The following is a 27,420-nucleotide window of genomic DNA, read 5'->3' on the forward strand; positions in this document are numbered from 1 at the left end:
ACACTTCAGTTATAAACCAAGTGAGAGGAATAAAACAAAAAAATGACAGGGGGAACTTCGGTGGAATAACTCACACTTTAACCTTCTTTTACGTGAATGAACTGGCACCTTTTGGCCACCCTTTTTATTCCTGTAATTAACTTCTGGAGCTTTCCAATTTTGGATTACATGGAGATGCTGTGCCTTCCTCTTCTAACATCTCATCACCACGTATCCACAAAGATTTAACATACTTTGTTTCTGCTACACTCTTTTTGTTTCTTTGAGATGAAAGGGATTTAGAGATGGTAGATATTGTAGCTTCTTTTTAGAGGAATAAAAACTCAGTGATGAACTAGGGTAGTAGGAGGAGGTGGGTGAGGCACAGGCTGGGGCAGGGAATGTCTTAAAGTAGATTGTATAGGAAAGTTCAGAACAGAGTACTGTCTTGATAGGATGAAGCTGGGTAGGATTAAAATGGTAGACTGGAAGGTAGGGCCCAGCTGCAATATATTCATAGCCATACAGAAATTAAGTAGCAGGACTGCAGGATATAAAAAGCAAAGTTCCAATGGACAGATGTAATGCGTGGTAGATGCCTCACCCACATCCGATAGGGATCTGACATCTGATAATCCAGTGCAAGTATTACAGACACTAATGGCACTAGCAGTGTGTGTGTGTGTGTGAGTGTGTGTGTGTGTGCTTGGTGCATAGCTGGCCTTAGGCATAGGCCAACTAGATGACCACCTAGGGTGCCACTCTAGCAGGGGAGCTTTTCCAGTATTTATTTGATGTTGGTAGACCAGGATAGGGGCACTAGGGGGTGTGGTGGGGGGTGCCGTGGAGCCCTTTTGCCTAGGGCATCAGTTGACCTAGGGCCGCTCCTGGCTTGGTGGGAGGGATGTCAAGAACTACTGGCAACAATTTCACTGGGTACTTGGAGAGGGAGGGTCAAGTACAAATGGCAACATTGAAAACGAGGGGAATAGGCTGATGCTTGAATGAAAACTTCACACATAAATAACACTGGCTTGGTATCTGCCAAGATCTAACTGTCGATTACTCTTGAGGGTAGGCAATTTCTGGCAATTACCAATCTCCAGAACAGTTATGGATGTGTGTATAAATGAAGTGGGGACTGAAGCACAGCAATAGGTGCCAGTGGTACTCTCTGAAAAGGGAAATGTAAAGAGAGATGTAGTAGCAGATAGGGCCAGGTCTCATTGCAGGGAAGAGGGATTATACTCCTAGGCCTGGTCTGAGGCTCAACTATAAGTGTAAGAAGATTCCACAATCCCAGCCACTCTCTTAAGTAACTACGGAATATGTTCCCTCAGTCCTATCAAAAGGTAAGAACACTTTACCCATAGGCCCTGATAATATACCAGATTACCTGATTATTGGTGGCAAATATGGCCAATACAAACTCCTACTTAACCTCTTTAATCTAAGCCTCTCCACTGGTTACATCTCTGAAGCCTGGAAAACAGCCATTGTAATGTTGTTACACAAGGGTGTCCCAAACATGGACCCTGGCAGCTATAAACCCATTAGTATCGCTAGCCTTATATGTGAAGATATGGAACATATTACCTCACTGTCAGCAAACTGTATATTGACAAAAAAAGTATTTGTCTGCAGGGGACTTATTTGTTAAAGCTGTCTTTCTAACATAAGGCCTAAGGCCTGACCAGCTAAGAGGGAATCTCAGAAAATAAACTGAAGAGGAAAATCATCAAAAGACTGCCTTATAAGTTAGGAAGGGAATAAGCCATCGAACAAAGCTAAATTCCAAGGAAAATTACATATTTTGGTACAGCACTACAGCAGGGCATTAAGGGTTACAGGGTGAGGATGATAGTCTGGGAGAGTTTTACATGCCGAACAGTCACAATACAGGTGGTGTCACTTCTACCTGTTCCTGCAGCCAGTGCTCTTTGACATCTGATCAAATCTTTCCTTTCTCCTTGATTTTATGCTTCAATGCTTTCTGAGCAAAGATACTCTTTTGAGGTGTAAACAGCAAGCAGCTTCTTTTATAACTTTGTAATTAAGGTATCAGAAGTGCTGATATAAACAGAAACACTCACAAACACTGGATGAATTCAGCCAAACCATAACCTGGATGGACTATTTCTGAATACCTTTCAATTCTGAAAACCCCAAAACAGAAGTAAATCAAGTTTAATCATAAATGCAAAAAAAAAAATTCTCATAGCCTCTATGTTTTAGTTCTCCCAATTTAAACATCTGTTTTTTGCTTCCATAACCATTTTCTATTGTGAATTAAACATGCACTGTGTCTGGGGCTGGAAAAGGTCCATCTCTGTTCAGCCCACTTACTGGCATCAAATAAATAAAATAACATGTAATAATTAAAACAGCAGTACAGCTTTACTTTTTACCCCTTCTTGCTTAATTTTAACCATACGATTACCTGGTGAGACACTTACCTCATTCAGTGCACACATACGAGCAATCGAGCCAATGTTATTTGTTATAGTGACCAGAGTTGCTCTGGCTAGGTCTTCCTTACTGATACTATCTCGCTTCTCCTTACTCATCATGTGACCAAAGCTGTATTGCAAGCAGGCAAAAGTAGAATGTATATTACTAATCAATGATATCACAAAACTGTTTGAAAGTACAGAACAATAAATTACTATGCAGCTAAGAAATAACACGCAACAACTCCCCATTAACAGCAAGTCTTCAAGAAACTGTCAGGTTACAACAAACACTGCAACCATTTAGTGGCAGCACACACTAAGGCAGACTTGCAAGGGCTACTTTTTACAGATGCTGATATCCATGGCAAATGATATTGTCTACAATATACAGATGCGGGTATGGCCGGTCATTTCTATTTTATCTTGCCACAAGATCAAACTTAAGACTCACCAGTACCGGCATAGAAAAGAAAGAGAAATCCTGAAAAAGCCAATGATCTCCTAAATGAATCCAGGGTCAACCCCCATCCAAGACACACACACACACACACAAACACACAAACACACACACACACACACACACACACACAATTTCACAAGATCATTCAAATTCTTGGCTCAGACCACTACTACTACACAGGCCACAACACACAGTAAGCAAATATGACTAAGAAAAGCAGTACTGAAATATACTATTTAAGGATGACAAAATGGAGCAAAATAATTAATTCCAGTAGGGAGTGTCCTTCACCCGATCCCTGTATTGTTAAAGTGCAGTGAAAGATGAGCTTGTAATGTTCTATAACCCTTGATGGTAGCATCAGTGGTACACGACTGTAATCCAACTTACCTGTGAGCAATACTTCTAGCTTCAACTTCAAATATCAAGATATTCTCAACCACTATAGGCAAATAAAAAAAATAAACAATCATGGAGATCCTTCTTTAGGTTTAAGTTTTCTGGTCTATTTCTTTACAGGCACATTTGTTGTAAAAAGATTTCATAAGACAATAAAACTCTTAGCTTGCACTAATTTAAATGATCTTGGAAAGGGGGACATAGAGCAGGCTATATGGTATGACTGGTTGATTGAATGGGAAATCTGAATAGTTAGAAAATGTGCTTTGAATTGCAGGAAAGAAAGACCTTTATTAAAATATGGTGACTGATCAGTGTGGTTGCCATACTCCCGTAGTCCTCTTTTAAGGAAGCATTTAATTTACAAGTAGAAAACACACTGAATAAAACTTTTACATGTGCAAATATATGTGAAACAATAAAGAATGGCCCTAGCGAAACCAGCTCAAGCTCTAGAGATGCTATCCAACATGTAGTGCTTGGTAAAAGTATGCACAGAAGTCCAGGTAGCTGCTTCTAAAATAGACGTAGAATCCACCTTCTTGAAAAAAGCACCAGAAGCCACAGCTCTAGTAGAATGAGCCTTTACAGAAGGGAAGATCTTGCCATGAAAAGTATAACAAAAGGAAATAGCCTTTGAAATCCAAGAAGAAATAGTTTGCTTGGATACAGTTATTCCTAGGGACCTAGGATGAAAAGTAACAAACAACTGATCAGATTTGTTACTAGACTTACTAAGTCTTATCCAAATAATATCTGAGTTGTCTATGCACATCCAAGGTATGCAGCACCCTATCACTGGCAGATTGCATAGAGGGAGGAAAAGGTGGGCAAATTAACAGGCTGATTAAATGACAACGCATTAACTACCTTGGGCATAAAGGAAAGGATTAGTATGCAAGGACACCCTGTCCTTATGAAACACCAAGAAATGAGGGGCAAGCCATAAGGGCTTGCAACTCAAGACACCGTTCTGGCAGAAATGGCTAACAAAAGAACTGTCTTCTAAGATTAATATTGCAAAGATGTTGAAGCAGCTGGCTCAAAAGGAGCCTTAGTCAACTTCTTCAAAACAAAATTAAGATCCCAGGAAGGAGGAACAGGCTTCCTTGGAGGTTTAACATGAGGGGTGCCTTTAAGGAATTGTTTAGCCTCAAATCTAGAAGCTAAAGGAGGGGATAAAGACATACAAACAGAGACAGCTGACAAGTGGGCATTGATAAAAGAATAGGCCAAACCAGTACTTAACAACTCACACAAATAACAGAGAACCAAAAGGACATCCACAGTAAGTTGGTCCAGGTTATGAGACAGCCAGCAAACAGACAACTTCTTCCATTTGGATAAGTAGGATTTCCTAGTAGTGGGTTTCCTGGCCTCCTGCAGAGCCTTCAGCACGTCCTCAGAAAAAAAGTGTCTGTGAGGAATCAAAATCCTATCACCCACAGTGTCTTTTGAAGAGTGAACAGTTGGTGATGGATGGCAGATCCCTTGTCTTGTGTGAGTAGGTCCACCCTGTGAGGTAACTTACGATGACTGAACTTGGCTAGATGTAGTATAAGAGGGAACCAATGCTGTCGCAGCCAAAAGGGAGTCACTAACAAGATTTTGGGAGTGTTCTGTAAAATTATGCACAGGACTTCTGGAATCAGAGGAAGGGGATGGAAAGTATAAAGAAACATCCCCTTCCAAGAAAAGGGCAGGGCGTCCACCTTCCACACTACAGGACCTGCGACTCTTGCACAAAACTGAGGAAGATGTCTGTTCAGAGGTAAGGCAAAGAGAGATACTTGAGGAGTACCCCATTGGTGGACAATGTCCAGAAACAACATCCCTGTGAAGCATCCATTCGTGGGATTGAGTTAAGGACCTGCTCAGACTGTCTGCTACTATGCTCTGACCTGAAGGGATGTACGCAGCCTGAAGAGTCACTTGATACTGGATAGCAAGATCCCAAACCAGGAGAGCCAACCGGCAAAGGAGATAAGACCTTGCTCCTACCTGTTTATTTATATATCACATCACTGTGGTATTGTCTGTGAATGACTTTAGAGACCCTGGACAGAAGAGAGTATGAAAGATCTGAACAGCCAGCAGAAAGGCTCTGATCTCTCTGACACTGATGTGCTCCTTCTGCTGACGAGGTGACCATGCTCCCAGTACTTTTACAGAGCCAAAAGTTGTACCCATCCCACATTTGATGCATATGTGAAGAGTTCCTGAGAGGGGAGAGGAGGATGAATAGGTAGCCCTGGGTTTAGAGAGAACTACTGAATCCACCAGAAGTTCCTTCTTTAGATAGGGTAGAAGAGGAACTACACATTCTATGGGATGTGCATGTTGAAGCCAAACTGACTTCAGATACTACTGAAACTTTCTCATATGGAGTTTGCCCATAGGAAGCATAGGAATGGTGGATGCCATGAAACCAAGAACTCTGAGAAGCTCCCTGGCTGTAACAGATGCCAGAGAAAACAAAGTCTGAAAAAAGGAAATTACTTTTAATGTCTTTGGAGAAGACATGGATGCTAATACAGGCACTGTTTGAATCCTGCTCCCTACAAAGACTTGATCATGAGAAGGTTTCAGAGAAGACTGTGAAATTTATTGTGAACCACGTCTTAGGAGGAGATAAATCACAAACCGAAGGTTTAGCAACAGGATGTCTGGAAAGGAGGCCTGAATCAGAAGGTCATCCGAGTAACCAACAACAGAAGCGAGGCATTTAGTGAATACCTTTGGGGAAGAAGAGAAGCCAAAGGGCAAAGCAGAGAACTGAAAATGCCAGGAAGCAGCAGAGAAACATAAAAACGTCTTGAAAATAGGATGGATGGGAATATGAAGATAAGCTTCCTTTTGATCCACAGATACCATGCAGGCTTGAGGGAATAAAACAGGAAGCAGAGTTTGAAGGGACACCGTTTGAAAGGTGGGCACCTTCAGAAAGTTATTTAGATGAGAGATGTCTAGAATGGGTCTCCAACAGCACTCTTTTCTGGACACCAAGTAAAACACCCTTCCCCTTTGGGAAACAGGTACCTGTTGAACAGCACTCTGAGACAAAAGGTCTTAAAGCACATCTGGGAATAAGGGAAGTTGTTCCTGAGGAAGCTGAGGACCGCCCATAAAGGGAGAATGAGATTTCCACATCATGCATTATCCCTATGATGGACAGAACTCAAGAATCCTGAGTAACCTAAAGCCAGAAAAGAAGAGAAAGGGAAAGGCAAAGAGAAAGAGGAATTTGGCTGGGAACAGATGGATAGTCATACAGCACCTGGTTTATCAGGAAAAGAAGGCTTCTGAATTCCTAAAGTCCGAGTAACCTTAGCAGGAGGAGGCCTCTTCCCACACTTTTTACCCTTAAAAGGACGTGATTGTCTGTGAACAAGGCAGGCTTGTTTGGGTAATTTCTTTGAAATTTAGGAACAGGAGAGATAAACACATGTTTAAGATCCTGTAAGGCCTTCCCTTTCTCCTGAAGGGACTTCAACAGATCAGCCGCAGCCTCTCCAAAACAAAAGCTTATTCTCAATAGGAGCATCCAACAACTTAGCCTTGATATTATCAGGTAAGAGTTGAAGCCTAAGCCAAGAATACCTTCTTATCACAGAACCAAAAGCAGCAGCCCTAGAAGAGGCATTTGCTGCATCATAACTGCATTTAATGGAATGACGAACCACTTGGGAAGAAGCCCCTAACAAAGATAGAGAAGCAGTTTTACCCCTGGAGTCTGAAAGATCAGAGATAAGCTGGCAAGCCTGAAAAAGAAGAACTAACACATACCTGTCCTGGACATATGGGTCTGATAATTAATAGCCCTAAAAGCCAAAGTGGCAGAGGTGTAAACCTTCTTACCTAGTCTTTCCATGGTTCTGCTACCTTTATCAGAAGCCAGTAACTTACGTGAAAGGCAGCAGTTGAGAAGGCTTGTCAGAACCTACAGACACAACAGAGGGGTCAGCAGTAGGACATTAACACAAGAAGTTACAATCCTCAGGCAACCTATAAAACATATCAGGCTTCTTGGGAGAAAGAGGAAGAGAATCAGGAGCTTTAGAGGCATTGGAAAAAGTAACCAACAAAGCAGCCAAAACAGGAGGAATAGCAGAAGGTTTAGGGGATTCCATCTGCAGCAACTCGTAATACCTTTCATAAATATCAGAGACCTCAGCACAATCCCATTTAAAGAATTCCATCATCCTGGTGGCTGTATCTCCAAAACAAATTTCTTCAAAGGGAGTATTCAGGACCATTAGATTCCTCTTCCTTTGAACCACAGCCCAGTGGAGAATGAATATCAGAAAAACAGGCCAGGGATTCCTCCTCAGAATTGGAGTCTTCCTCAGAGGAACTCTGTTCCCTGGGCCTCTTTGGAGTAGGAACAGAAACCCCTCAAGGAGGTTTTAAAGCAATCAGTGCATTAAACAACCCTAGAGTAAAGGCCTGCCACTCGCTTTGTGGATCCAGAGGTGCAGCAGAGACATGTTTAGTTTTTTTGTTTCTTCTTTAAAGGCACGTCTGCCCTACAGAATACAGAAGGGTCCTGAAGTAGAACTGCATTCAATAATCATAATAGGAACTTCCTCCCTCACTACAATCTATGGAACTCCGCTAGGCCCCTCAGAAATAATCAACCACCATTCCCCTGAATGTCAGAAAGTACAGTTGTGTACACTTACCATAAAGGTAGATGTTCGAGTGTATTCACTGTTGCAGTCATTACATTTGGGTAATCTGCTGGCAGGTTGCCCTCAGCAGGCCTGATTAACAAAGTCTTGGGTCCTGCGTCGGTTGCTGTCCCTTCTTCCATGACGTCAGGTCGTCAGGGGGTATAAAACATGCGGCCGACGCCATTACATCAGTTTTTCTTGCCCCAGATGTCTGGTGCCCCCCAAATGGGGAGCTATATATATATATATATATATATATATATATATAAAATCTCTATATATACACACATACATATATATATATATATATATATATATATATATATATATGTAAATAATTTAAAATACAAAAAATATACCTCCAAACAAAAGCAAATACACCAAAAAGGCTTTTTAAGCACAGTAAAAGAAAGGAGGCATAGTAAGAGAAAAACAGGGGGTTGGAGGGTGGGTAACCAGGAGTGCAACAGTGAATACACTCTAACATCTACATTTATGGTAAGTGTACGCAACTGTACGATGTTCTTCGTGTTTCACTGTTGCTGTCATTACATTTGGGTAGATTCCCAAAGCGATGGTTGGGAGGATGGATTTATACAGCATTAGGAGCAGCTAGAAGGCCCTGCAGGACAGCAGTGGCAAAGCTAGCTCTGGAATTAGAGAAGAGAGGTAAATGGTAATGATTGGTGAACGTATGAACCGAGCTCCAGGTAGCAGCTTCTAGAATGTCTCTGGTAGGAATCCCTCTGAGAAAGGCTGCAGAAGTAGATGCAGCTCTAGTGGAATGAGATCTGATCCCCTTGGGGATAGGTTTACCATGGTGCATATAGCAGAAACGAATACAATGGCTTATCCATTGGGAAATAGTCTGCTTTGAAATAGCCTTTCCCTCAGCCCCTGCAGCAAATGCCACCAATAGTTGTTCAGATTTTCTTGAGAGATTTTGTCCTGTTTAAATAAAATCTAAGTTGTCTGTGTACATCCAATGAATGGAGAATCCGCTCACCCTTGTTCTGTGGACTGGGAAAGAAAGTTGGCAGATGAATGGTCTGATTAAGAGCCACACTGGATACCACCTTAGGCATGAAAGATGGATTGGTCCTGAGAGACACCCTGTCCGCATGAAAAATAATGAAAGGCTCCACTGCCATAAGAGCCTGTAATTCAGAAATCCTTCTAGCTGAAGTGACTGCTAAAAGGAAAGCTGTTTTCCAGGAGAGAAATTTTAGGTCTGCAGTAGCAGCTGGCTCAAAAGGAGGGAGAGTGAGTTTTTCCAAAACAAAATTGAGGTCCCATGCAGGGGTTGACACTCTCCTGGGAGGTCTTAAGTTTTTGGCCCCTCTGAGACACTGCTTTAGCAGAGGATGAGAGAAGAGGGGAGGTTCTGTTTTGTAATGAGCTGAAATGGCAGAGGCATGAATTTTTATGGAAGAAAAAGTTAGGCCCTTGTGAAGCATCTCAGTTAAGTATTGTAGAATCCGAGGAATATTGGGCATTGCTGTGCTTATTCCTTGTGACTGGTTCCAGGCACAGAATCTTTTCCATTTGTCAGCATAAGATTTTCTAGTACTAGGCCTTCTAGCCTCCAAAATGACATCCATCACAGGTTTGCTGAGGGATGCCAAGGGTGAATTTAGATGATTAGCCACGCTGCAGGATTCAAAGTTTGGAGCTGAGTGTACAGAAAGTACAGTTTTGTACCTACCATAAATGTAGATGTCCGAACTGGATAGCATCTGCAGTCATAACAACTGGGTTGTCCTGTCGTCAGGCAGCCCTTCAGTCGGCCGGATTCCAAAGTCCGGGTCCGGCTTCGGCTGATGTCGCACTTCACCCGACGTCATCTCTGTTGGTCTTCGGGTATAAAGGCATCAGCCGACGCCATTTTCCTCAGTGTTTCTTGCCCCAGATGCCAGTTGCCCTCATGGAAGGCTAAAATTTGGATAAATGCCAATGTTTCCAAAAGGATAGTAGGTAAACACAAAAAGTAAGCATGTATGTACATATATACAAACAAATACACCATAAGAGACTCCCCCCCACTAGCTAGCTATTAGGAGGGTAAAGACCCTAGGAGTACCACAGAGGGAAGGAGGAGGGTAATCCTGACTGCAGATGCTACCCAGTTCGGACATCTACATTTATGGTAGGTACAAAACTGTACTATGTCCTTCATGGATGCATCTGCAGTCATAACAACTGGGTAGAATACCATAGCCAACAAGGGGAGGAGGATAAAACTAGATTATGGTGTGTTTAGGATCCCTTGCAGTATAGCAGTGGCAAACCCTGCTCGGGATCTGGAATATAGAGGCAAATTATAATGCTTGGCAAATGTATGCATGGAGGTCCAAGTAGCCGCCTCAATAATGTCTTTGGTTGCCACTCCTCGTAAGAAGGCTGTGGTAGTGGCTGTTGCCCTTGTAGAATGAGGTCTTATGTTCTGTGGAATTGGTTTTCCATGGAAGGAGTAACAGAATCGTATGCAATTTCCTATCCATTTGGAGATTGTCTGTTTGGAAATAGCTTTTCCTTCCCTTCCTGTTGCATAGGCTACAAAAGTTGGTCAGTCTTTCTGCTACTTTTAGTTCTGTCCAAATAGTAGCGTAGCTGTCTATGTACATCCAAGGTATGCAATATTCTTTCCCTCTGTTTTGTGGGTTGGGAAAGAAGGTAGGTAGGTGGATTGCCTGGTTTAAAGACACTCTGGATACCACCTTTGGCATAAATGTAGGATTAGTTCTCATAGACACTCTATCTTGGTGGAAGATTAGGAAGGGTTGCACTGCCATTAAGGCCTGTAGTTCTGAAACCCTCCTTGCTGAAGTAATTGCCAGTAGGAAAGCAGTTTTCCATGACAGGTGTTGTAGGTCTGCTGTTGCTGCTGGTTCAAAGGGTGATAGTGTCAATTTTTCTAGCACAAAGTTTAGGTCCCAAGCTGGTAATGGTGGTTTCCTTGGAGGTTTTACATTCTTGATTCCTCTGAGGAACTGCCTGAGCAAAGGTGAGAAAAACAGGTGGATCAAAGCTGTATTCTGCTGAAATAGCTGATGCATGTATCTTGATGGAGGAGTAGGACAGGCCTGAATGAAGAAGTTCGCTAGGTACTCCAGAATGTTAGGCATATCTATGTTTGACACATCTTTTCCTCTTTCAGTACTCCAAATGACAAACCTTTTCCATTTTCCAGCATAGTTTCTTCTTGTTGAAGGTCTGCGTGCTTCAAGAATAATGTCTCTAACTCTTTGGGAAAGTTCTGGATTAGCTGCTGCTATGTGATGTTCCATGCAGTCAGTTGCAACGTTTTTAGGTTTGGATGTATGATGCTGTAGTTGTTCTGAGTTAACATCAAAGGCCTCAGGGGTATTGGCCACATATTGTTCCGAGACATGCTCCTCAGCAGTGGGTACCAGTGTTGTCTTGGCCAGTTTGGAGCTATCCGGATTATCCTTGGACGTTCTTCCTTGATTTTTAGTAATACCTTGTGTATCAAGGGAAGAGGTGGGAATGCATATGCTGTTAGGCCTTTCCAGCTGAAGGAGAGTGAATCCACTTTCCATGCTAGTGGGTGGAATGTCCTTGTGCAGAATTTTTTGAGCTGGTGATTGGTAGGTGATGCAAATAGATCTATCTGAGGCATTCCCCATTTCTTTGAGATGGTCTTGAAGATGTCCGGGTGCAGCTTCCATTCGTGGGCATCCGATGTGGTTCTGCTTAATATGTCTGCTAGAGTATTTTCCTTTCCCGGTACAAATATTGCCTGTAACTGGATGTTGTAGCTGAGTGCCAGGGTCCACAGCTCCAAAGTCATTCTGCATAGAGGGTATGAATGAGTGCCTCCCTGTTTGCTGATGTACCACATGACTGTGGTGTTGTCTGTCCTTATCATCAACTGGCCCTCTTTGAGAAATGGTCTGAACTTTTGGATTGCCAGTTTTACTGCCAGCATTTCTTTTAGGTTGATGTGCAGGTGAAGTTGATCCTGTGTCCACAATCCTTGCACGCATTTGTCCAGCATGTGGGCCCCCATCCTAGGTCTGAAGCGTCTGTTGTGATGGTCTGGCTTGCTTGACATCTGCGAAAGGGTAGCCCTGGGTTTGACTGGCATGCCTGAGCCCACCATAGGAACTCCTGTTTTAAGCATGGAATTAATGGGATTTCTGTTTCTAGGCTGTGTCTGTGTTGGGACCATAAATTCTTTAGGTACCACTGTAGTTTTCTCATATGTAGTCTGGCAAATGGAACCAAGATTATGCATGATGCCATGAAGCCCAAGGCCTGCAGTACTTTTCTTGCTGTTAACTTGTTCAGTTTTGTTAGTGCCAAGAAGTAAAGGGGGAGTTCGTTTTGTTTGTCGCTTGTTAGGAATGCCAGCTGTTTTACTGTGTCCAATTCAGCCAAGAAAGTCCTTGTTTGGGATGGTATCAGCCTTGACTTTTGTAGATTGACTGTGTATCCCAGTGCTTGCAGCAAGTAAATGACCCTTTGTAAATCTGTTGTCAGCTTGCTTTTGTTGTCCCCTTGTAGCAGGCAGTCGTCTAGGTATGGGTAAATTTGAATTCCCTGTAGTCTGCAATGGGCGATTACTGATGCCAGGCATTTTGTGAATACTCTGGGCAGTAGATAAGCCAAAGGGCAATGCTGAGAATTGATAGTGCTCTGATCCTGCAAGAAATCTGAGGTATCTTCTGCAGATTGGTCAAATGGGGACGTGCAGGTATGCCTCCTTGAGATCTAGAGTTACCAGCCAACACTCCTTGCCCAGCATGGGAAGAAGTTGCTGTAGGGTCAGCATTTTGAATTTTGGGACAATGATGTATGTATTTAAGGCGGACAGGTCGAGAATTGGTCTCCAACTTTTTCCTTTCTTGGAACTAGGAATAGTCTGGAGTAGAACCCCTTTCCTTGCTCTGCTGTTGGCACTTTTCCACAGCTCTCATGTTTGCTAACTGCATTATCTGTTGTAGAGCCTCTGTTTTTTGATTTGGAGGTAGATTTGGCATTCCTCTTTTGAGTGGTAAAGTGTGGAAGTGGAACCGGTAACCTTGATCTATGGTTTGTAAAATCCACTTGTCTTTTGTTATATAGTGCCAGTTCTTTGAAAATAAGGTTAATTTTCTGCCTAGAGGAGCTGCTATTTGTTCCCTGGTAGGCGGATTTAGGGTTAAGTCACTGTGGTTGAGTTGATGTAGTGGCAGAGGTTGTGTCTGTGCCTCTGTTGTTACCTTGCCACTGTCGTCCTCTGTAGGCACCTCCCTGGATTGGTTTCTGCCTCTGGAACGTCTATTCCTGCCCCTTTGAGATCTTGTGGAGTCAGGAAAGGACCAATTTTTGGCAGGCCAGTTCCTGCTAAACCTTGGGGGCTGAACCTGCAAGAAATCTTTAACCGTTTGAACAGATTTTGCCTTTTCTTCCATTTTCTTCATAACCTGCTGGGCAGGTGTACCAAACAAACTTGTCTTATCCATAGGAGCATCTAGCAACTTAGCTTTAACATGATCCGGTAGAGCTTGCTCCTTTAGCCATGCATGCCTTCTTATCACTGTGCCAGTCATGGCTGATCTAAATGAAGCCTCCAGTGCATCATAGCCACATTTTAAGGAATGGTTACTAACCTGTTGTATGTTATTTACCATTTCTAATACATATTTCTTATCAATAGATTCATCAGTGGTTAGTTTTTTAGTTAACTGATCAAGCATAAACTCTTGGTATTGTATCATGTGAAACTGACAATTTAAAGCTCTAGCTGAGAGAGTAGCTGAAGTGTAGACCTTTTGCCCCATCTGTCTAATGACCTTGCTTCCCTTTCTGAAGGAATAGGGTTTTGCTATGGTCGGCTACTGCCTTGGGCCCCTGGGATATAGTTTCGGGGTCTGCAAGTGGGGCCTTGTAAAGGTGGTGATGAGTGTCTGGCACCCTGTAAAATCTGTCTGGTTTGGCAGGGGCTGGAGGTAAAGAATCTGGTGCGGAGCAGACATCATTGAAAGCATCATCCACCACAGAGAGAACAGGAGGTATAGCTAAGGGCCTGTGCTGTGGAAGGTGCAGAAAGGTCCTAAGTCTTTTTCTGGAGTCTGAAAAATCCTGTTGCTGCCATTGGAACTGCTCTGGCATGGCATGTAAGGTTTCCCCAAAGGAGAATTCTTCTGGTGGGGAAGCAGCTGGAATGGATTCTTCAGCATCAGAGTCTTCAAAATTGGAGAAAGGAGCCTCTGGCTGATCAGTTATGTCTGATTCATCGGCAGACTCATCAGAGGACACTGGCTCAGGGGCTCTGCCCTAGGTCTCTTCTCTGGGGCTGAGAGGCCCTGTCTGGGTGAGATTGAGATCCTCTAATTAATGAAATTAAATCTTCTGCCAGAGTAAGCATTTGAGAACTAGAGGATGGCCTGGTTGTAGGGGTTTAACAGGCACTGTTTTAGTAGTCTTTGCTGCTTTAGCCCTGGCGAAGGCCTTAATGGACATGGCTGCTGGAGGCCTAGCAGCACCACGTGCTGGGGTAGAGACATCCAAGGGAATGGTGTCTGATAAGTCAGTGGCAACCACCGTAGTGGATAAAATTTCTGAGGCCGTTTCAAGAGTGGTAGCAGGGGCCTCAGTTGTAGAGATAGATTCAGCTGTACTTTGATCAGTTTTCTCGGTTTCGGCCGAAACCGAGACACTCGCGATTTGCTTAACCATGGTTTCGGCCGAAACCACGGACCGCGTAGTGTCGGTCTTTATCTTTGCGTTTTGGCAGATTGGGTTGTCGGAGGATCCGGCGGCATAATGTACGCAAAATCAGAACCGAAAACTGTTCAGCAAACTCCGACCGACGCCTAAGCGTTCGTCGGTTGAAGCAAGCACAGGCCGAACAGGCTGCTACGTCGTGGGCTGGGCCTAAACAAGGCAGACAATAAGAGTGGAAATCTTTATGAGGTATTTGTTTCCCACAGGTTAAACAATTATTAACTTTTTCTGACATCGGCTGAGGCAAGAAAGAGTCCCCAACGGGGTACTTAGCTTTAGAAGTCTTCGAAGTAGTATTCGGTAGAAGTAATCTCTGGATCCGACCGACCGGCACTTGCGAACAGCTTCTGCTTCGGGCGCCACGCGGCAAGAAAGACTGAGGAAAATGGCGTTGGCTGATGCCTTTATACCCGAAGACCAACAGAGATGACGTCGGGTGAAGTGCGACATCAGCCGAAGCAGGACCTGGACTTTGGAATCCGGCCGACTGAAGGGCTGCCTGACGACAGGACAACCCAGTTGTTATGACTGCAGATGCATCCATGAAGGACATTTTGGTAGTTCTGCTGAGACAGTAGGTAAGGTGTCTGAAGCAGGTGCCATGGAGGAAGGTGTGACACATTGCGTAGGAGTGGGTACCAGTGTTGGCGAGGCCAGTCTGGAGCAATCAGAATCATTTTTGGTTTGTCCTGTCTGACTTTTAGTAGAACTATGGAGAGCAGAGGCAGAGGGTGAAAAGTATAGACTGATAGAGCATCCACTTTCCAAGCTTTTGTTGTGATGAATTCTTGTGCAGAATTTGTCCAACTGATAGTTCTGGAGTGGGGTGAGGCAAAAAGATCTATGTCTGGAATTCCCCATTTGTGTGTCAACATGTTGAAAATATGTGGTTCCAGTTTCCATTCGTGTGGGTCCATAAGATTTCTGCTTTCATTGTCTGCCAGAGTATTTAGCTTTCCTGGCAGGAATTGAGCTTGTAGTTGTATTTGGTAGGTCAAGGCCATGTTCCACAATGCCATGGCTAGTCTGCAAAGGGGGTAGGAATGCGTACCCCCCCTGCTTGTTTATGTACCACATAACTGTGGTGTTGTCTGTCTTTATCATTAATTGTCCTGGATGAAGGTAGTCCTTGAAGGCGGTCAGTGCATTCTGTACAGCTAGCATCTCTTTCTGATTGATATGAAGGTGCATTTTATTTGGGCTCCATTTGCCTTGAATGCACTTTCCTGCCAGATGAGCCCCCCAAGCATAGTCTGATGCATCTGTAGTTAAGGTTTGGGCGGCAGGGGGTGGAGTGAATGGCAGTCCCTTGTTTTGGTGGCAGGTCTCTGCCTACCATAGGAACTCTAGTTGCAGGCAAGGTATGATAGGAATCATTGTTTCCACGCTGCGACAATGTTGATTCCATAAACCTTTTAAGTACCACTGAAGTTTCCTCATATGCAGTCTGGCATATGGAATTAGAAGAATGTAGGAGGCCATGAACCCCAAGGCTTGAAGAATTTATCTTGCAGATAGCAGGGTTTTTGTGGTCACCTGTTTGAAGTAAGTCACCAATTGAATTTGCTTTTCTGGCGTAAGGTAAGTTATCTGGGCAGTTGTATTCAAGCTTGCACCCAGGAATGTAATTTTTTGAGAGGGTACCCAGTTGTGATTTTTTTTCATTTATGGTGTACCCGAGACAAGTTAGAACCCTTTTTACAAACGCCAAATGCTTTAGAAGAATGTCCTTGTTTTCTGCCTGAATTAGACAATCGTCCAGGTATGGATATATTTGAATATTTCTTTGCCTGCAAAATGCAATTACTGGAGCCAGGCACTTTGTGAAGACTCTGGGCGCAGTAGATAAGCCAAAGGGCAGTGCAGAGAACTGGTAATGCAAGTAGCCTGCTTTGAAGCAGAGGTATCTTCTGCAAGATTCCCTGATTGTGATATGCAGGTAAGCCTCTTTTAAGTCTAGAGTTACCAACCAGGCATCTTTGCCTAGCATAGGTAGTAACTGTTGAAGAGTCAGCATCTTGAATTTTGGAATGTCCAGAAATGTGTTTAGAGTGGATAAGTCCAGAATTGGATGCCATGATTTGTCTTTTCTGGTAACAGGAAAAGTCTTGAATAGAAACCTTGTCCTTTTTCCTCTTCTGGTACTGGCTGAATAGCCCCCATGTTCATGAGGGACAGAACTTGTTTCTGGGCCTCTGCCCACTGATTTGGGGGCAGGTCTGGCCATCCGTTTGGGATTGGCAACGTGTGGAAATGAAATCTGTATCCCTGGGATACTATATTTAAAACCCATTTGTCCTGGGTAATAAGTTGCCGGTTTTCTGCATGAAGTGCCAGTTTTCCCCCCAAAGGGGCGGCTAAAAGATAAGTGCTTGGTGATTGTAGAGGGAAGTCATTGAGACTGTTTACCATAGGGAGGTGCCTTGTTGTTTCCTGACTTGGAGGTGGAGGCACCCCATTGTTTTGTTCTAAAAGTTCCTTCTGACTGAAACCTGGAGCCTTTGGAATGTCTGGATTTGACTTGAGCAGCTCTCGAAGGGACTGGAAAGGACCAGTTTCTTAGTAGGCCAGTGCCTACTAAATCTTGGAGGTTGCACTTGTAAGAAATCTTTCACAGTTTGCATAGATTTAGCTTTATCTTCCATCTTTTTTAACACTTCTTCAGCCTGATTACCAAAGAGACGGTCCTGTTGTAAAGGAGCATCCAACAATTTTGCTTTAACATGGTTAGGCAGAGTTTGCTCTTTGAGCCAAGCATGCCTTCTTAGCACAGATCCAGTTACAGCAGCCCTGCAAGAGGCCTCCAAGGAATCAAAACCACATTGCAAAGTATGTTTTCCAACTTGTTTAGCTGAATGTAATAAATCCTGTAAATCTTTATTTTCCACACAGTCAGAGATTAACATCATTTTCTGTTTAAGTAGTCACATGATATGCTGTTGATATTTAAGCATATGAAATTGACAGTTTAAAGCCCTGATTGCCAAGGTTGCAGAAGTGTAAACCTTCTTACCCCATCTATCCAGCGCCCTGGAATCTCTATCAGAAGGGGTAGGACTTTTAGCAGTAGAGGCCTTAATGCCCTTGGGACCCTAAGAAATGGTTTCAAGATCAGCAATAGGATTTTTGAAAAGGAATTTGTGGGAGTCAGAAACCCTGTAGTATCTGTCTGGCTTACAAGGAGCCGGAGGCAGAGAATCAGGAGCCATACTATATTCTGAAAAAACATAATCAACAATGTCTAGAACGGGAGGTATAGCCAAAGGCCTATGCTGAGGAAGAAGAAGAAAATCCCCAAGTCTCTTTTTAGATTCAGAGAAATCCTGACTTTCCCAGTGGAAATGTTACCTTAAGGTATGTAAAGTTTCCCCAAAAGAAAATTCCTCAGGGGGAGAAGCAGAAGGAATGGAATCTTCTGCATCAGAGTCCTCATAAGTAGGAATAGACAAATCCTGTTCATTAGAAGAGTCAGAAGAAATAGAATCCTGTTCAGAAGATTCATAATCAATGTCTTGCCTAGGCCGCTTAGAAGGAGGGGGTTGGCTACCCCTGATCAGGGTAATTAAATCTTCAGCCATTTTGATCATTTGTTTTTTAGGCATAGGGGCCTGCACATGTGGCCCAGGCATCATTTTTTTTAGACATAGATTTAGATTTTGGCCTTAGTTTTGAAGATGGCGTCGGTCTAATATACAAAACTGCAGGCCTGAAAACACCCTCAGAAGCAGGTGCCTGCACAGCGGCTCCGGACCCATCTAAGGTGGAGACATCCGTGGGTTCCATAATTGAAGCATCTCGCGGCATACCAGACTCCGAATGGGTCTCAGTAGAGTCCTGCAAATCAGAAGTAGCGGGTATCAGGGGCTGCGAAAGTGCCTCACTGAGTACTGGTGAAATGGCGACTGGCTTAGGAGAAGCGTCATTAGTTTTGGACCTCGACGGTCTGTCTTTGTCTTTTTCTTTGCGTTTTTTTAGGAATTCCAGTAGTCGGATTGCTAACCAACGACATTTCTGGATAATTAATTCTTGAGCCAAAATATTTAGAAGAAAAAATATACAGATGTTTAATCGTGCGTTGATTAAATTTAGCACAAAACCGACAGCAAGGTACGTTGTGGTGAGGGCCTAGGCAAGGAATGCAGTACAAATGAAAATCCTTATAAGGTATTTGCTTACCACAAGTAATGCAATTATTACCTTTTACTGACATCGGTAAGGAGCAAAAAAAAGTTTCCCCAATGGGGTACTTAGCCTTTAGTTGAAGACTTCAGTTCTGAAACTGGAAAACGAAAATTTCAGGAGTCGGCTAATCGGCACTTGCAAACTGCTTCTGCTTCGGGCACCGCGTGGCAAGAAGGACTGATGTAATGGCGTCAGCCACATGTTTTATACCCCTGACAACCTGATGTCATGGAAGAAGGGACAGCAACCGACAGAGGACCCAAGACTTTGTTAATCAGGCCGACTGAGGGCAACCTGCCAGCAGATTACCCAAATGTAATGACTGCAACAGTGAAACATGAAGAACATCCAGACATCTGCATAGCCTCACTGGACGTACTGACAGCAGGATCCTTGCTGGCCTGTAAGTCAGATGTGGCTGAAAAATCTGACGATAAGGTCAGGCAAGCCTCCAGGTTCTCAGTGACCTTGGGAGAAACGCCCAACGGAGGCTGGATAACAGAAGATTCTGGTCTTAACATTTTCACCTTCTTCTTCACTAACGGCTGACCCTTTGGGCGGAAAGTTCCTTCCATTGTACCTTTAGCAAGAAGCTTAAGCCACTTATTCTCGAGCTACAAAGAAAGGGAAGAAAGCCCACTATGAAGGGTTTCAGGAACGAAAGCCTGGCAACTAACTTGGACAGGTCGTATGGTGGTCAACAGAAGCTTCTAGACAAAAGAGACCCTTATCATGGTGGTCTTTATGGGGAATCTGTCTTCCACACTGGCATTTACCCTTCTGGGATGTCATTAACTGTCCAGAGCAGCAAATAAAAATAACAAGAAAAAAACAAAACTTCTTTGTGAAACCTTTCTTAGTCCCTTATTATTCTCCATATTTACAAATCAGATAGCTGCTTCCTCTTCTTCTGCCTCTATAGTGCAATATGCTGATGACACTACTATAATTTGTGCTGCCCTACCCTAAAGCAAGCTACAAACAATAACACAACACAGCTTCACTCTGGCTGAAGCATGGGTTTCTACCATAAAACTTTTACTCAATCCCAAAAAAACAAAACTAATTCTCTTCAGCCCAGGTAGATCCCCTGCACTCAATGATTTCATCATTAACTCCAAGGACAATACCTCAGTCACCCCAGCAGCACACACTAAACTCCTACGAGCAGTAATCGATAAACTCAAATTTGATATACACATAGCCCCAACAATCAAGAAGGTTCACAAAAAGCTAGGTCTCTTGTATAGGAATAAGCAATTCATGACCAATTATACCAAAGCCACTATTGCCAAAACCCACCTATTATCCACCCTACTGTATGCCTCCCCAATTCTGACTAATCTTCGCCACAGCGAACAAAGCAAAATGGCATCTTGCTACAAGATTGCCAAATTTGCCACAGGTGCCTCTAATACAGCCCACCACTGTCTTTCCCTCAAACAGCTCAACTGGCTTGAGCTGCCTCAGTTACTTCTTACCACTCAACTCTCCACAGCCCACAAACTATATTACCTCCCAAATAAACCCCCCATTTTACAAGACCTAATACAACCCTACACCACCACCCGAGCCTTAAGATCAACAGACCAAAATCACATAAATGTCACCAAACATAGGAATGAGGCTGGCAAATCTCTTTTTGCCTGTTCTTATAGCAAAAGTCTAGAACTCCCTTCCAAAACACATAACTTCTACAAGTTCTGCTCCACAATTTAAAAAACTACTTAAAACCCACTACTTTAACAACTGGTTATGCCCATGTGACTCCCCAGGCTAATCCACTACATTTGCAGTGATACAATGATTCTACCAAGGATCACCTAATACTGCCTAACCTCTGTATATTAATTCTTAACTAACGATGTTCTATTCTGTTCGTATCTACTTATACATCTCTGAAGACAGTTAAACACATTCCTACATACAAGTGGTATACTTCTAGAATACAATAATTGTATCTATACATATATCTGTGAAGAAATGTAAAATATGTTCTTGTATAATATTATATGCATTTAAGAGAAAGTGTTGTAATTCATAAAATGTTATTTGTTAGATTGTAAGTGGAGCTTTTCTCCCCGGGCCTCCGCTGAAAATGGACCTGTGTCCAGTCTGACTTTCCCGGTCAACAAATGTAAAATAAATAAAAATAAAATAAAATAAAAAAAACCCATGGAGTACGTACTTATCTGCAACGGCTCAGTACCAACAGGAAGACGTGGGCGATTGGTGAAAAAAGCAATGAGTTCAAACTGGGGGAAAATGACTTGGGTGTTCAGATTGGTGATCTGGAGATGCATTCGGACAAGCTGCAAAGAAGTTCTGAGGATGGCATGTACGGTTGTCACTTTTATGGCCCACACAACACAGGGACCATATGTGTAATGTCTGGCATGCCATACAGCTTTAATAGGCTTTGGTACATTGGCCGATGTTGGGCTTTCACTGTAGGGAAAACCCCATATGTAAGGAATACTGCAACAGTGAGTGTAAGGACATCTTGCAGTTTCCAATCCATTCATCCAGATTACACTTGAATAGGTAAGTGATGTACTTTGCTTTACATGGAGAGGAACAGTTTTCCAGAGAAGTGATGTTCCCCATAAATGATCATTGCTTTATCCAAGTTTATATATATATATATATATATATATATATATATATATATATATATACATATATATATATATATATATATATATATATATATATACATATATATATATATATATATATATATATACACATATAAATAATGTACATCATTTCCATTACTTTTGCCAACATATTTTTTTCATTAAACTGTGACTTGTCTAGTTAATTTGCTTGACTCACAATTTGTTCAAAAACTGATACTGTGGGTCTTGAGCTGGAGTCTTCCCTTTTCTCCACTGTTGTGTGATTTCTGAGTTGACATATGTAAGTGGCAGGGGCTGTGGGGGCACACGCACGTTTTTCTTTTTCTTGTTTTTTTTTTTTACATTATTTTTGCAGGTTCAACATTTTTCAACCTATGTTTTTCAGTCATTTTTGGTTTCAGTGACCTTTATGTTGGAAATGTGATTTCCGTTGAGTTTGTTTTTTAAGGTTTTACAAAGACTTCCAAAAGATGTAATCCAGCATACAACAAATGAAGTTCACTTCAACTGTCCGTTAAAGACAGTCCACCTATTTAAACATTAAAAACTGACTTAATAAATTTTGTGGGAGACACTTTTTTTAAGTATACTTATGGAGTTGAGTCTCCATAACCTCTAGTCTACTGCATGAAGTTTGACTCTAGATTCCTAGAGCCCACAACAGAAAATTCCAGTAAAGTCAATGAATTAGGTTCAACTACAGTTTATCTAGTAACTAGAGGCACTGGGTAAGAAAGATGGACAAAGATAATGAAGTCAAGATGGACACTTTTACCTCTTGTATATCAGAAGTTTGCTGTCCAGACAGTCAGATCTAGTCATACCTATTGAAAATTTCCACATGATCATTTATCTCTTACTCAAGGCCCTCTGCTCTGGACAATGATGCAAAGCCCTGGACTGGGACATTACTGGAAATCAGAGGATGTCAGATAAGCTGTGGGCTAGTATGCCCTGCAGGACTGCAGTTGCAAAGCCTGCCCTGGATTTTAAAAAAATGGGCAGGTGGTAATGCTTGGTGAAGGTATGAACAGAACTCCATGTTGCATCTTCCAGGATGTCCCTGGTAGGGACACCTCTGAGAAAGGCTGTAGAGGTTGACGTTGCCCTAGTAGAATGTGTTCTGACCCCCTGTGTGGGTGGTTTTCCATGGTATTTGTAACAGAACTGGATGCAGTGTGCTATCCATTTGGACATGGTTTGTTTTGATATGGCTTTGCCCTCTGCCCCTGGTGCAAAGCTGACTAGTAACTGTTCAGATTTCCTAAGGGGCTTAGTCCTATCCAGGTAGAATGTGAGCTGTCTGTGTACATCTAAAGAGTGCAGGATCCTTTTCCCCCTTATTATGAGGTTTAGGGAAAAAGGTGGGCAAATGAATAGATTGGTTGAGAGCCACACTGGACACCACTTTAGGCATGAAAGTTGGGTTAGGTCCTGAGGGAGACCCTGTCAGCATGAAAAAGGTTCCACAGCCATAAGTGCTTGCAGCTCAGACACTCTTCTAGCTGAAATGATGGCCAGAAGCAAGGCTGTTTTCCAAGAGAGGAATTTTAACTCTGCTGAAGCTGCAGGCTCAAAGGGGGGGGGGGGGTGAGCTTTTCCAACACAAAGTTAAGGTCCCAAGCAGGGGTAGGGGATCTTCTTGGTGGCCTTAAGTTGTTAGCCCCTCTCAGGAAGTGTTTGATGAGCAGGTGTGAGAAGAGAGATGGCTCAGTGCTGTAATGTGCAGAGATGGTAGAGGCATGGATTTTAATGGAAGAGAAGGATAGGCCCCTATGGAATAGTTCTGCCAGGTAATCCAGGATGAGAGGAAAGGAAGGCTGTGCTGGGTCAAGCTCCTTTAGTCTGGCTCCAGGAACAATACCTTTTCCACTTGTCAGCATAGGATTGTCTAGTACTGGGTCATCTGGCTTCACGTAGGACATCCAGGACCTGTTTGCTTAGGCTGGTCACTAGAGGAGAAGTCAAGGAATAAGCCAGGCTGCAAGATTCAGAGCCTGCAACTGTGGATGCAAGAACTCTCCCTCCTGCCGTGTCAGGAGAGGTGGAATCTGGGGAAAGTGCCATGGAGGCAATGGGGACAGACTGCGCAGTAGTGGGTACCAGTGTTGCATGGCCAGTCTGGGGCAATTAAGATTGCCCTTGATCTTTCCTCCCTTAGTTTGAGGAATACTCTGGTAAGAAGAGGTAGAGGGGGAAATGCATAGATTGAGAGGTTTGCCCACTGGAAGGATAGGGCATCCACTTTCCAGGCCTTGATGTGAGGTTTCCTGGTACAGAATTTGCTGAGCTGGTGGTTGTAGGGAAAGGCAAATAGGTTCACCTTCTGGGTACCCCATTTCTGAGTCACAAGGCTGAAGGTGTTGTGGTTTAATTGCCACTCATGTGGGTCTAGGAGATTTCTGCTTAAGTTGACTGCCAGAGAGTTTTGGTTGCCTGGCAGGAATTGAGCTTGCGGATGAATATGCATGGCTGAGGCCGTGTTCCAAAGGGTCATGGCTAGCCTGCAGAGTGGGTAAGAATGGGTTCCTCCCAGCTTGTTGATGTACCACATTACTGTGGTGTTGACGGTTTTGATTAGTAGAGGCCCCGGAGAAAGCAGAGATCTGAAAGCTGTCAGAGCATGCTGCATAGCTAGCATCTCTTTCTGGTTGATGTGCAGATTAATTTGGTATGTGCTCCAGTGGCCCTGAATGCACCTGCCATCCAGGTGAGCACTCCAGGCATAGTCTGATGCATCTGTGGTTAGGATCTGGGCGGCATGGGGTTGTGAAAAGGGAAGTCCCTTGTTGTGGTTGCATGCTGCTGCCCATCAAAGAAAATCTTTCCTTAGACAAGGTATCATAGGTGGTTTACTATTGTTTGTGCGAATGACATTCTATCAGCTGCAATGTGCCGAAAAACAGAATGTCGAACGCACAAGCACTTTTGCACCAGATAGTCGACTCCACTTATGCGAATGCACAACTGCATTTGCATAAGTGGAAATCGACTACCTGCACGGAGATCACGGTACAGTGGGGAGTGGAAATTCATCCACATTCCCACTGTAGTGTGATCTCAGAGTTAGAATATATAAGTGTGGGAGGGGCACAGGAGGGCTTGCTCCCCTACAAAAATGTGATGGCTGTATAGGAGTTTGATTTACATCAGCTCCTATACAGCTATCATGTGGTGGTTTCGACAACAATGTCGAGTCATATGCGTCGAGCATTTGGTTCGACATTGTGCAAGTCATTTTTTTTTACTTTTGGTATTACCATTCGTTTATTTGAATGAAAAATGTTTTTCCGTTCGAATAAACAATAGTAAACCATCATAGGTATAATAGTCCTGAGAATGTTGACACCAAAGGCTTTTTAAGTACCATTGAAGTCTCCTCATATGCAGTCTGGCACATGGAATTAGTAAAATGCAGGAGGCCATGAACCCTAGAGCTTGCAGGATTTTCCTTGTGGATAACTGGGTTCTGGTGGCCAGTAAAGAGAAGTAGCCTGTCAGATAGGCTTGTTTTTCTGGAGTAAGAAATGCCATCTGGGATGCTGTGTCCAGGCTTGCTCCCAGTAATAAAATTGTATGACTGGGGGCTAGTTTGGATTTCTGTTTGTTGATAGTGTACCCCAGTGAGGATAGTAGGTCCTTTACAAATGTCAGGTGCTATAACAGCCTTTCCTGACTGTCTGCCTGAATCAGGCAGTCGTCCAAGTAAGGGTAAATTTGAATATTTCTTTGTCTGCAAAAAGCAATGGCTGGAGCCAGGCATTTTGTGAAAACCAAGCCAAAGGGAAGTGCAGAGAACTGATAATGCATAGATCCTGCCCTGAAATGTAGATATTTTCTGCAAGAATCTCTGATAGGGATATGCTGATAGGCCACTTTGAGGTCTAGAGTGGCTAACCAGGCATCTTTGGACAGCATAGTGAGAAGCTGCTGCAGTGTCAGCATTTTGAACTTTGGTACCACAAGGAAGGTGTTTAGAATAGACAGATCTAAGATTGGGCACCAGGTGCCCTCTTTTCTGGGTACCAGAAAAAGTCTGGCATAGAACCCTTGGCTTATCTGATCTGTAGGAACAGGCTGAATTGCCCTCATGGAGAGCAGGGAGTGAACTTGGTTTTGTGCCTCTGCCCACTGGTTTGGAGGAAGATCTGGGAATCCCTTTGGGGGTGGCAACATGTGGAAATAAAATTTGTACCCCTAGGACACTATGTTGAGGACCCTTCGATCGCTGGTGATGGAGGCCCAGTTTTTTGCATGGGAGGCAAGTTTTCCCCCTAGGGGTACGAGCAGATGGGTAGAGGTGAGAGGAGGAGTTGAGAAGTCATTGTGAATTCTTTCCATAATGGGGTGGCTTAGCACTCCCTGGTTTAGAAGTGGAGGTACTCCATTGCTTAGATCTCTGCATACCCTGAGACTGTTGTCTGGGGGGGGGTCTGTTTCCCCTAGGTCTACTCTGAGGTTGCTTTGAGGGGGCTGGAAAGGACCTATGTTTTGAGGGGCAATGCCTACTGAATCTTGGAGGCTGAACTTGCAAAAAGTCTTTAACTGTCTGCATAGACTTAGCTTTTTCTTCCATCTTTTTTAAAACGTCTTCCTCTTTGGTGCCAAACAGATTGTCTTTGTTCAGTGGTGCGTCCAATAATTTTGATTTGACAATCTGGCAAGGTCTGTTCCGTAAACCAAGCATGCCTTCTAAGTACAGAACCTGTGACTGCTGCCCTGCAGGATGCTTCCAGGGCATCAAACACCACATTGCAGGGTATGCTTACTGATTTGGCTTGTATAATGGGTAAGTTTCTGTAAATCTTTATTTTCTGCACAGTCAGGTAAGGTAGATAATTTTTGTTTAATGAGTTCCATTGTATGTTGCTGGTATTTCAGCATGTGGAACTGACAATTTAATGCTCTAATGGCAAGAGTTGCAGAGGTATATACTTTTTACCCCATCTGTCTAAGGCTCGAGAATCCCTGTCCGAGGGGGTGGGATTCTTAGCTGTGGTTGCTTTTATTCCTTTAGGCCCTTGGGAGATGACCTCTGGGTCAGCAGTAGGATTCTTGAAAAGAAATTTGTGCAATTCAGGGACTCTGTAGTACCTGTCAGGTTTCCTGGGAACAGGAGGTAAAGTATCAGGAGTTAGACATCAGCCACAACATCCAGAACAGGAGGGATGGCCAAGGGTCTGTGCTGTGGTAAATCTAAAAACTGGTAACACACAAATACGCCGTTCCAAGTATCAATAAAGGCGGTCCTCCCAGTTCAATTCCAAGCTTGTATTAAGATACAATTACATTTATTTTCAGGGGAATTTATATCATCAAACGGACGGGGTGGCGATGGGGTCATCATGTGCACCCATATACGCCAATATTATAATGTTACATTGGGAACAACAAAATGTATTCAAATCATTATTTTTTTCAAATATTATGGGGTATTACCGTTTTTTGGATGATATATTTATTCTATGGGAGGGAACTAAAGAAATGATAGTGGAATTCATGACCTATTTAAACTGTACTACAAGTTTTTTATAATTTACACATGATATTGGTGTAGATGAAATACATTTTTGGCCGTCGTGTTGAAAAAAGATTATACAGATAAGGTGTACAGCTCTAGTATATACAGAAAGGATTGCTATTCTAACTCATATTTACACGACGAGAGTGACCACCCATATATAATCTTAAAAAGAATATTATTAAGGGGCAGAGAATTAGAATAGCAAAGATGACCTCTGATAAAACTGACTTTATAAAAGAAATAGATAATGTCCAAGAAATGTTTAGGGAAAGGGGGTATCCCGATGAACTGATCAATGCAGTGAAGAAAACAGTGGTGAAAAGATGGGGTATAACCTATTTACCCTTATTGGCTAATGGTGGAAGTTTTACAAGCA

General features: G+C 43.1%; 1 protein-coding gene across 2 annotated transcripts in view; it reads right to left on the reverse strand.

Annotated features, from left to right (window-relative positions):
* PANK1 (pantothenate kinase 1) overlaps positions 1-27,420 on the reverse strand; it is a 590,851-nt gene that overhangs the window by 313,662 nt on the left and 249,769 nt on the right. For both annotated transcript variants that reach the window (XM_044056334.1, XM_044056335.1), the window contains exon 5: positions 2,436-2,559. In XM_044056334.1, the coding sequence (XP_043912269.1) occupies positions 2,436-2,559 (124 nt within the window). The remainder of the gene's footprint in view (positions 1-2,435; positions 2,560-27,420) is intronic.

Source organism: Protopterus annectens, chromosome 14.part0 (assembly GCF_019279795.1).
Source record: "Protopterus annectens isolate FY-2018-M chromosome 14.part0, PAN1.0, whole genome shotgun sequence".
In the NCBI taxonomy this organism is placed as follows: Eukaryota; Metazoa; Chordata; order Ceratodontiformes; family Protopteridae; genus Protopterus; species Protopterus annectens.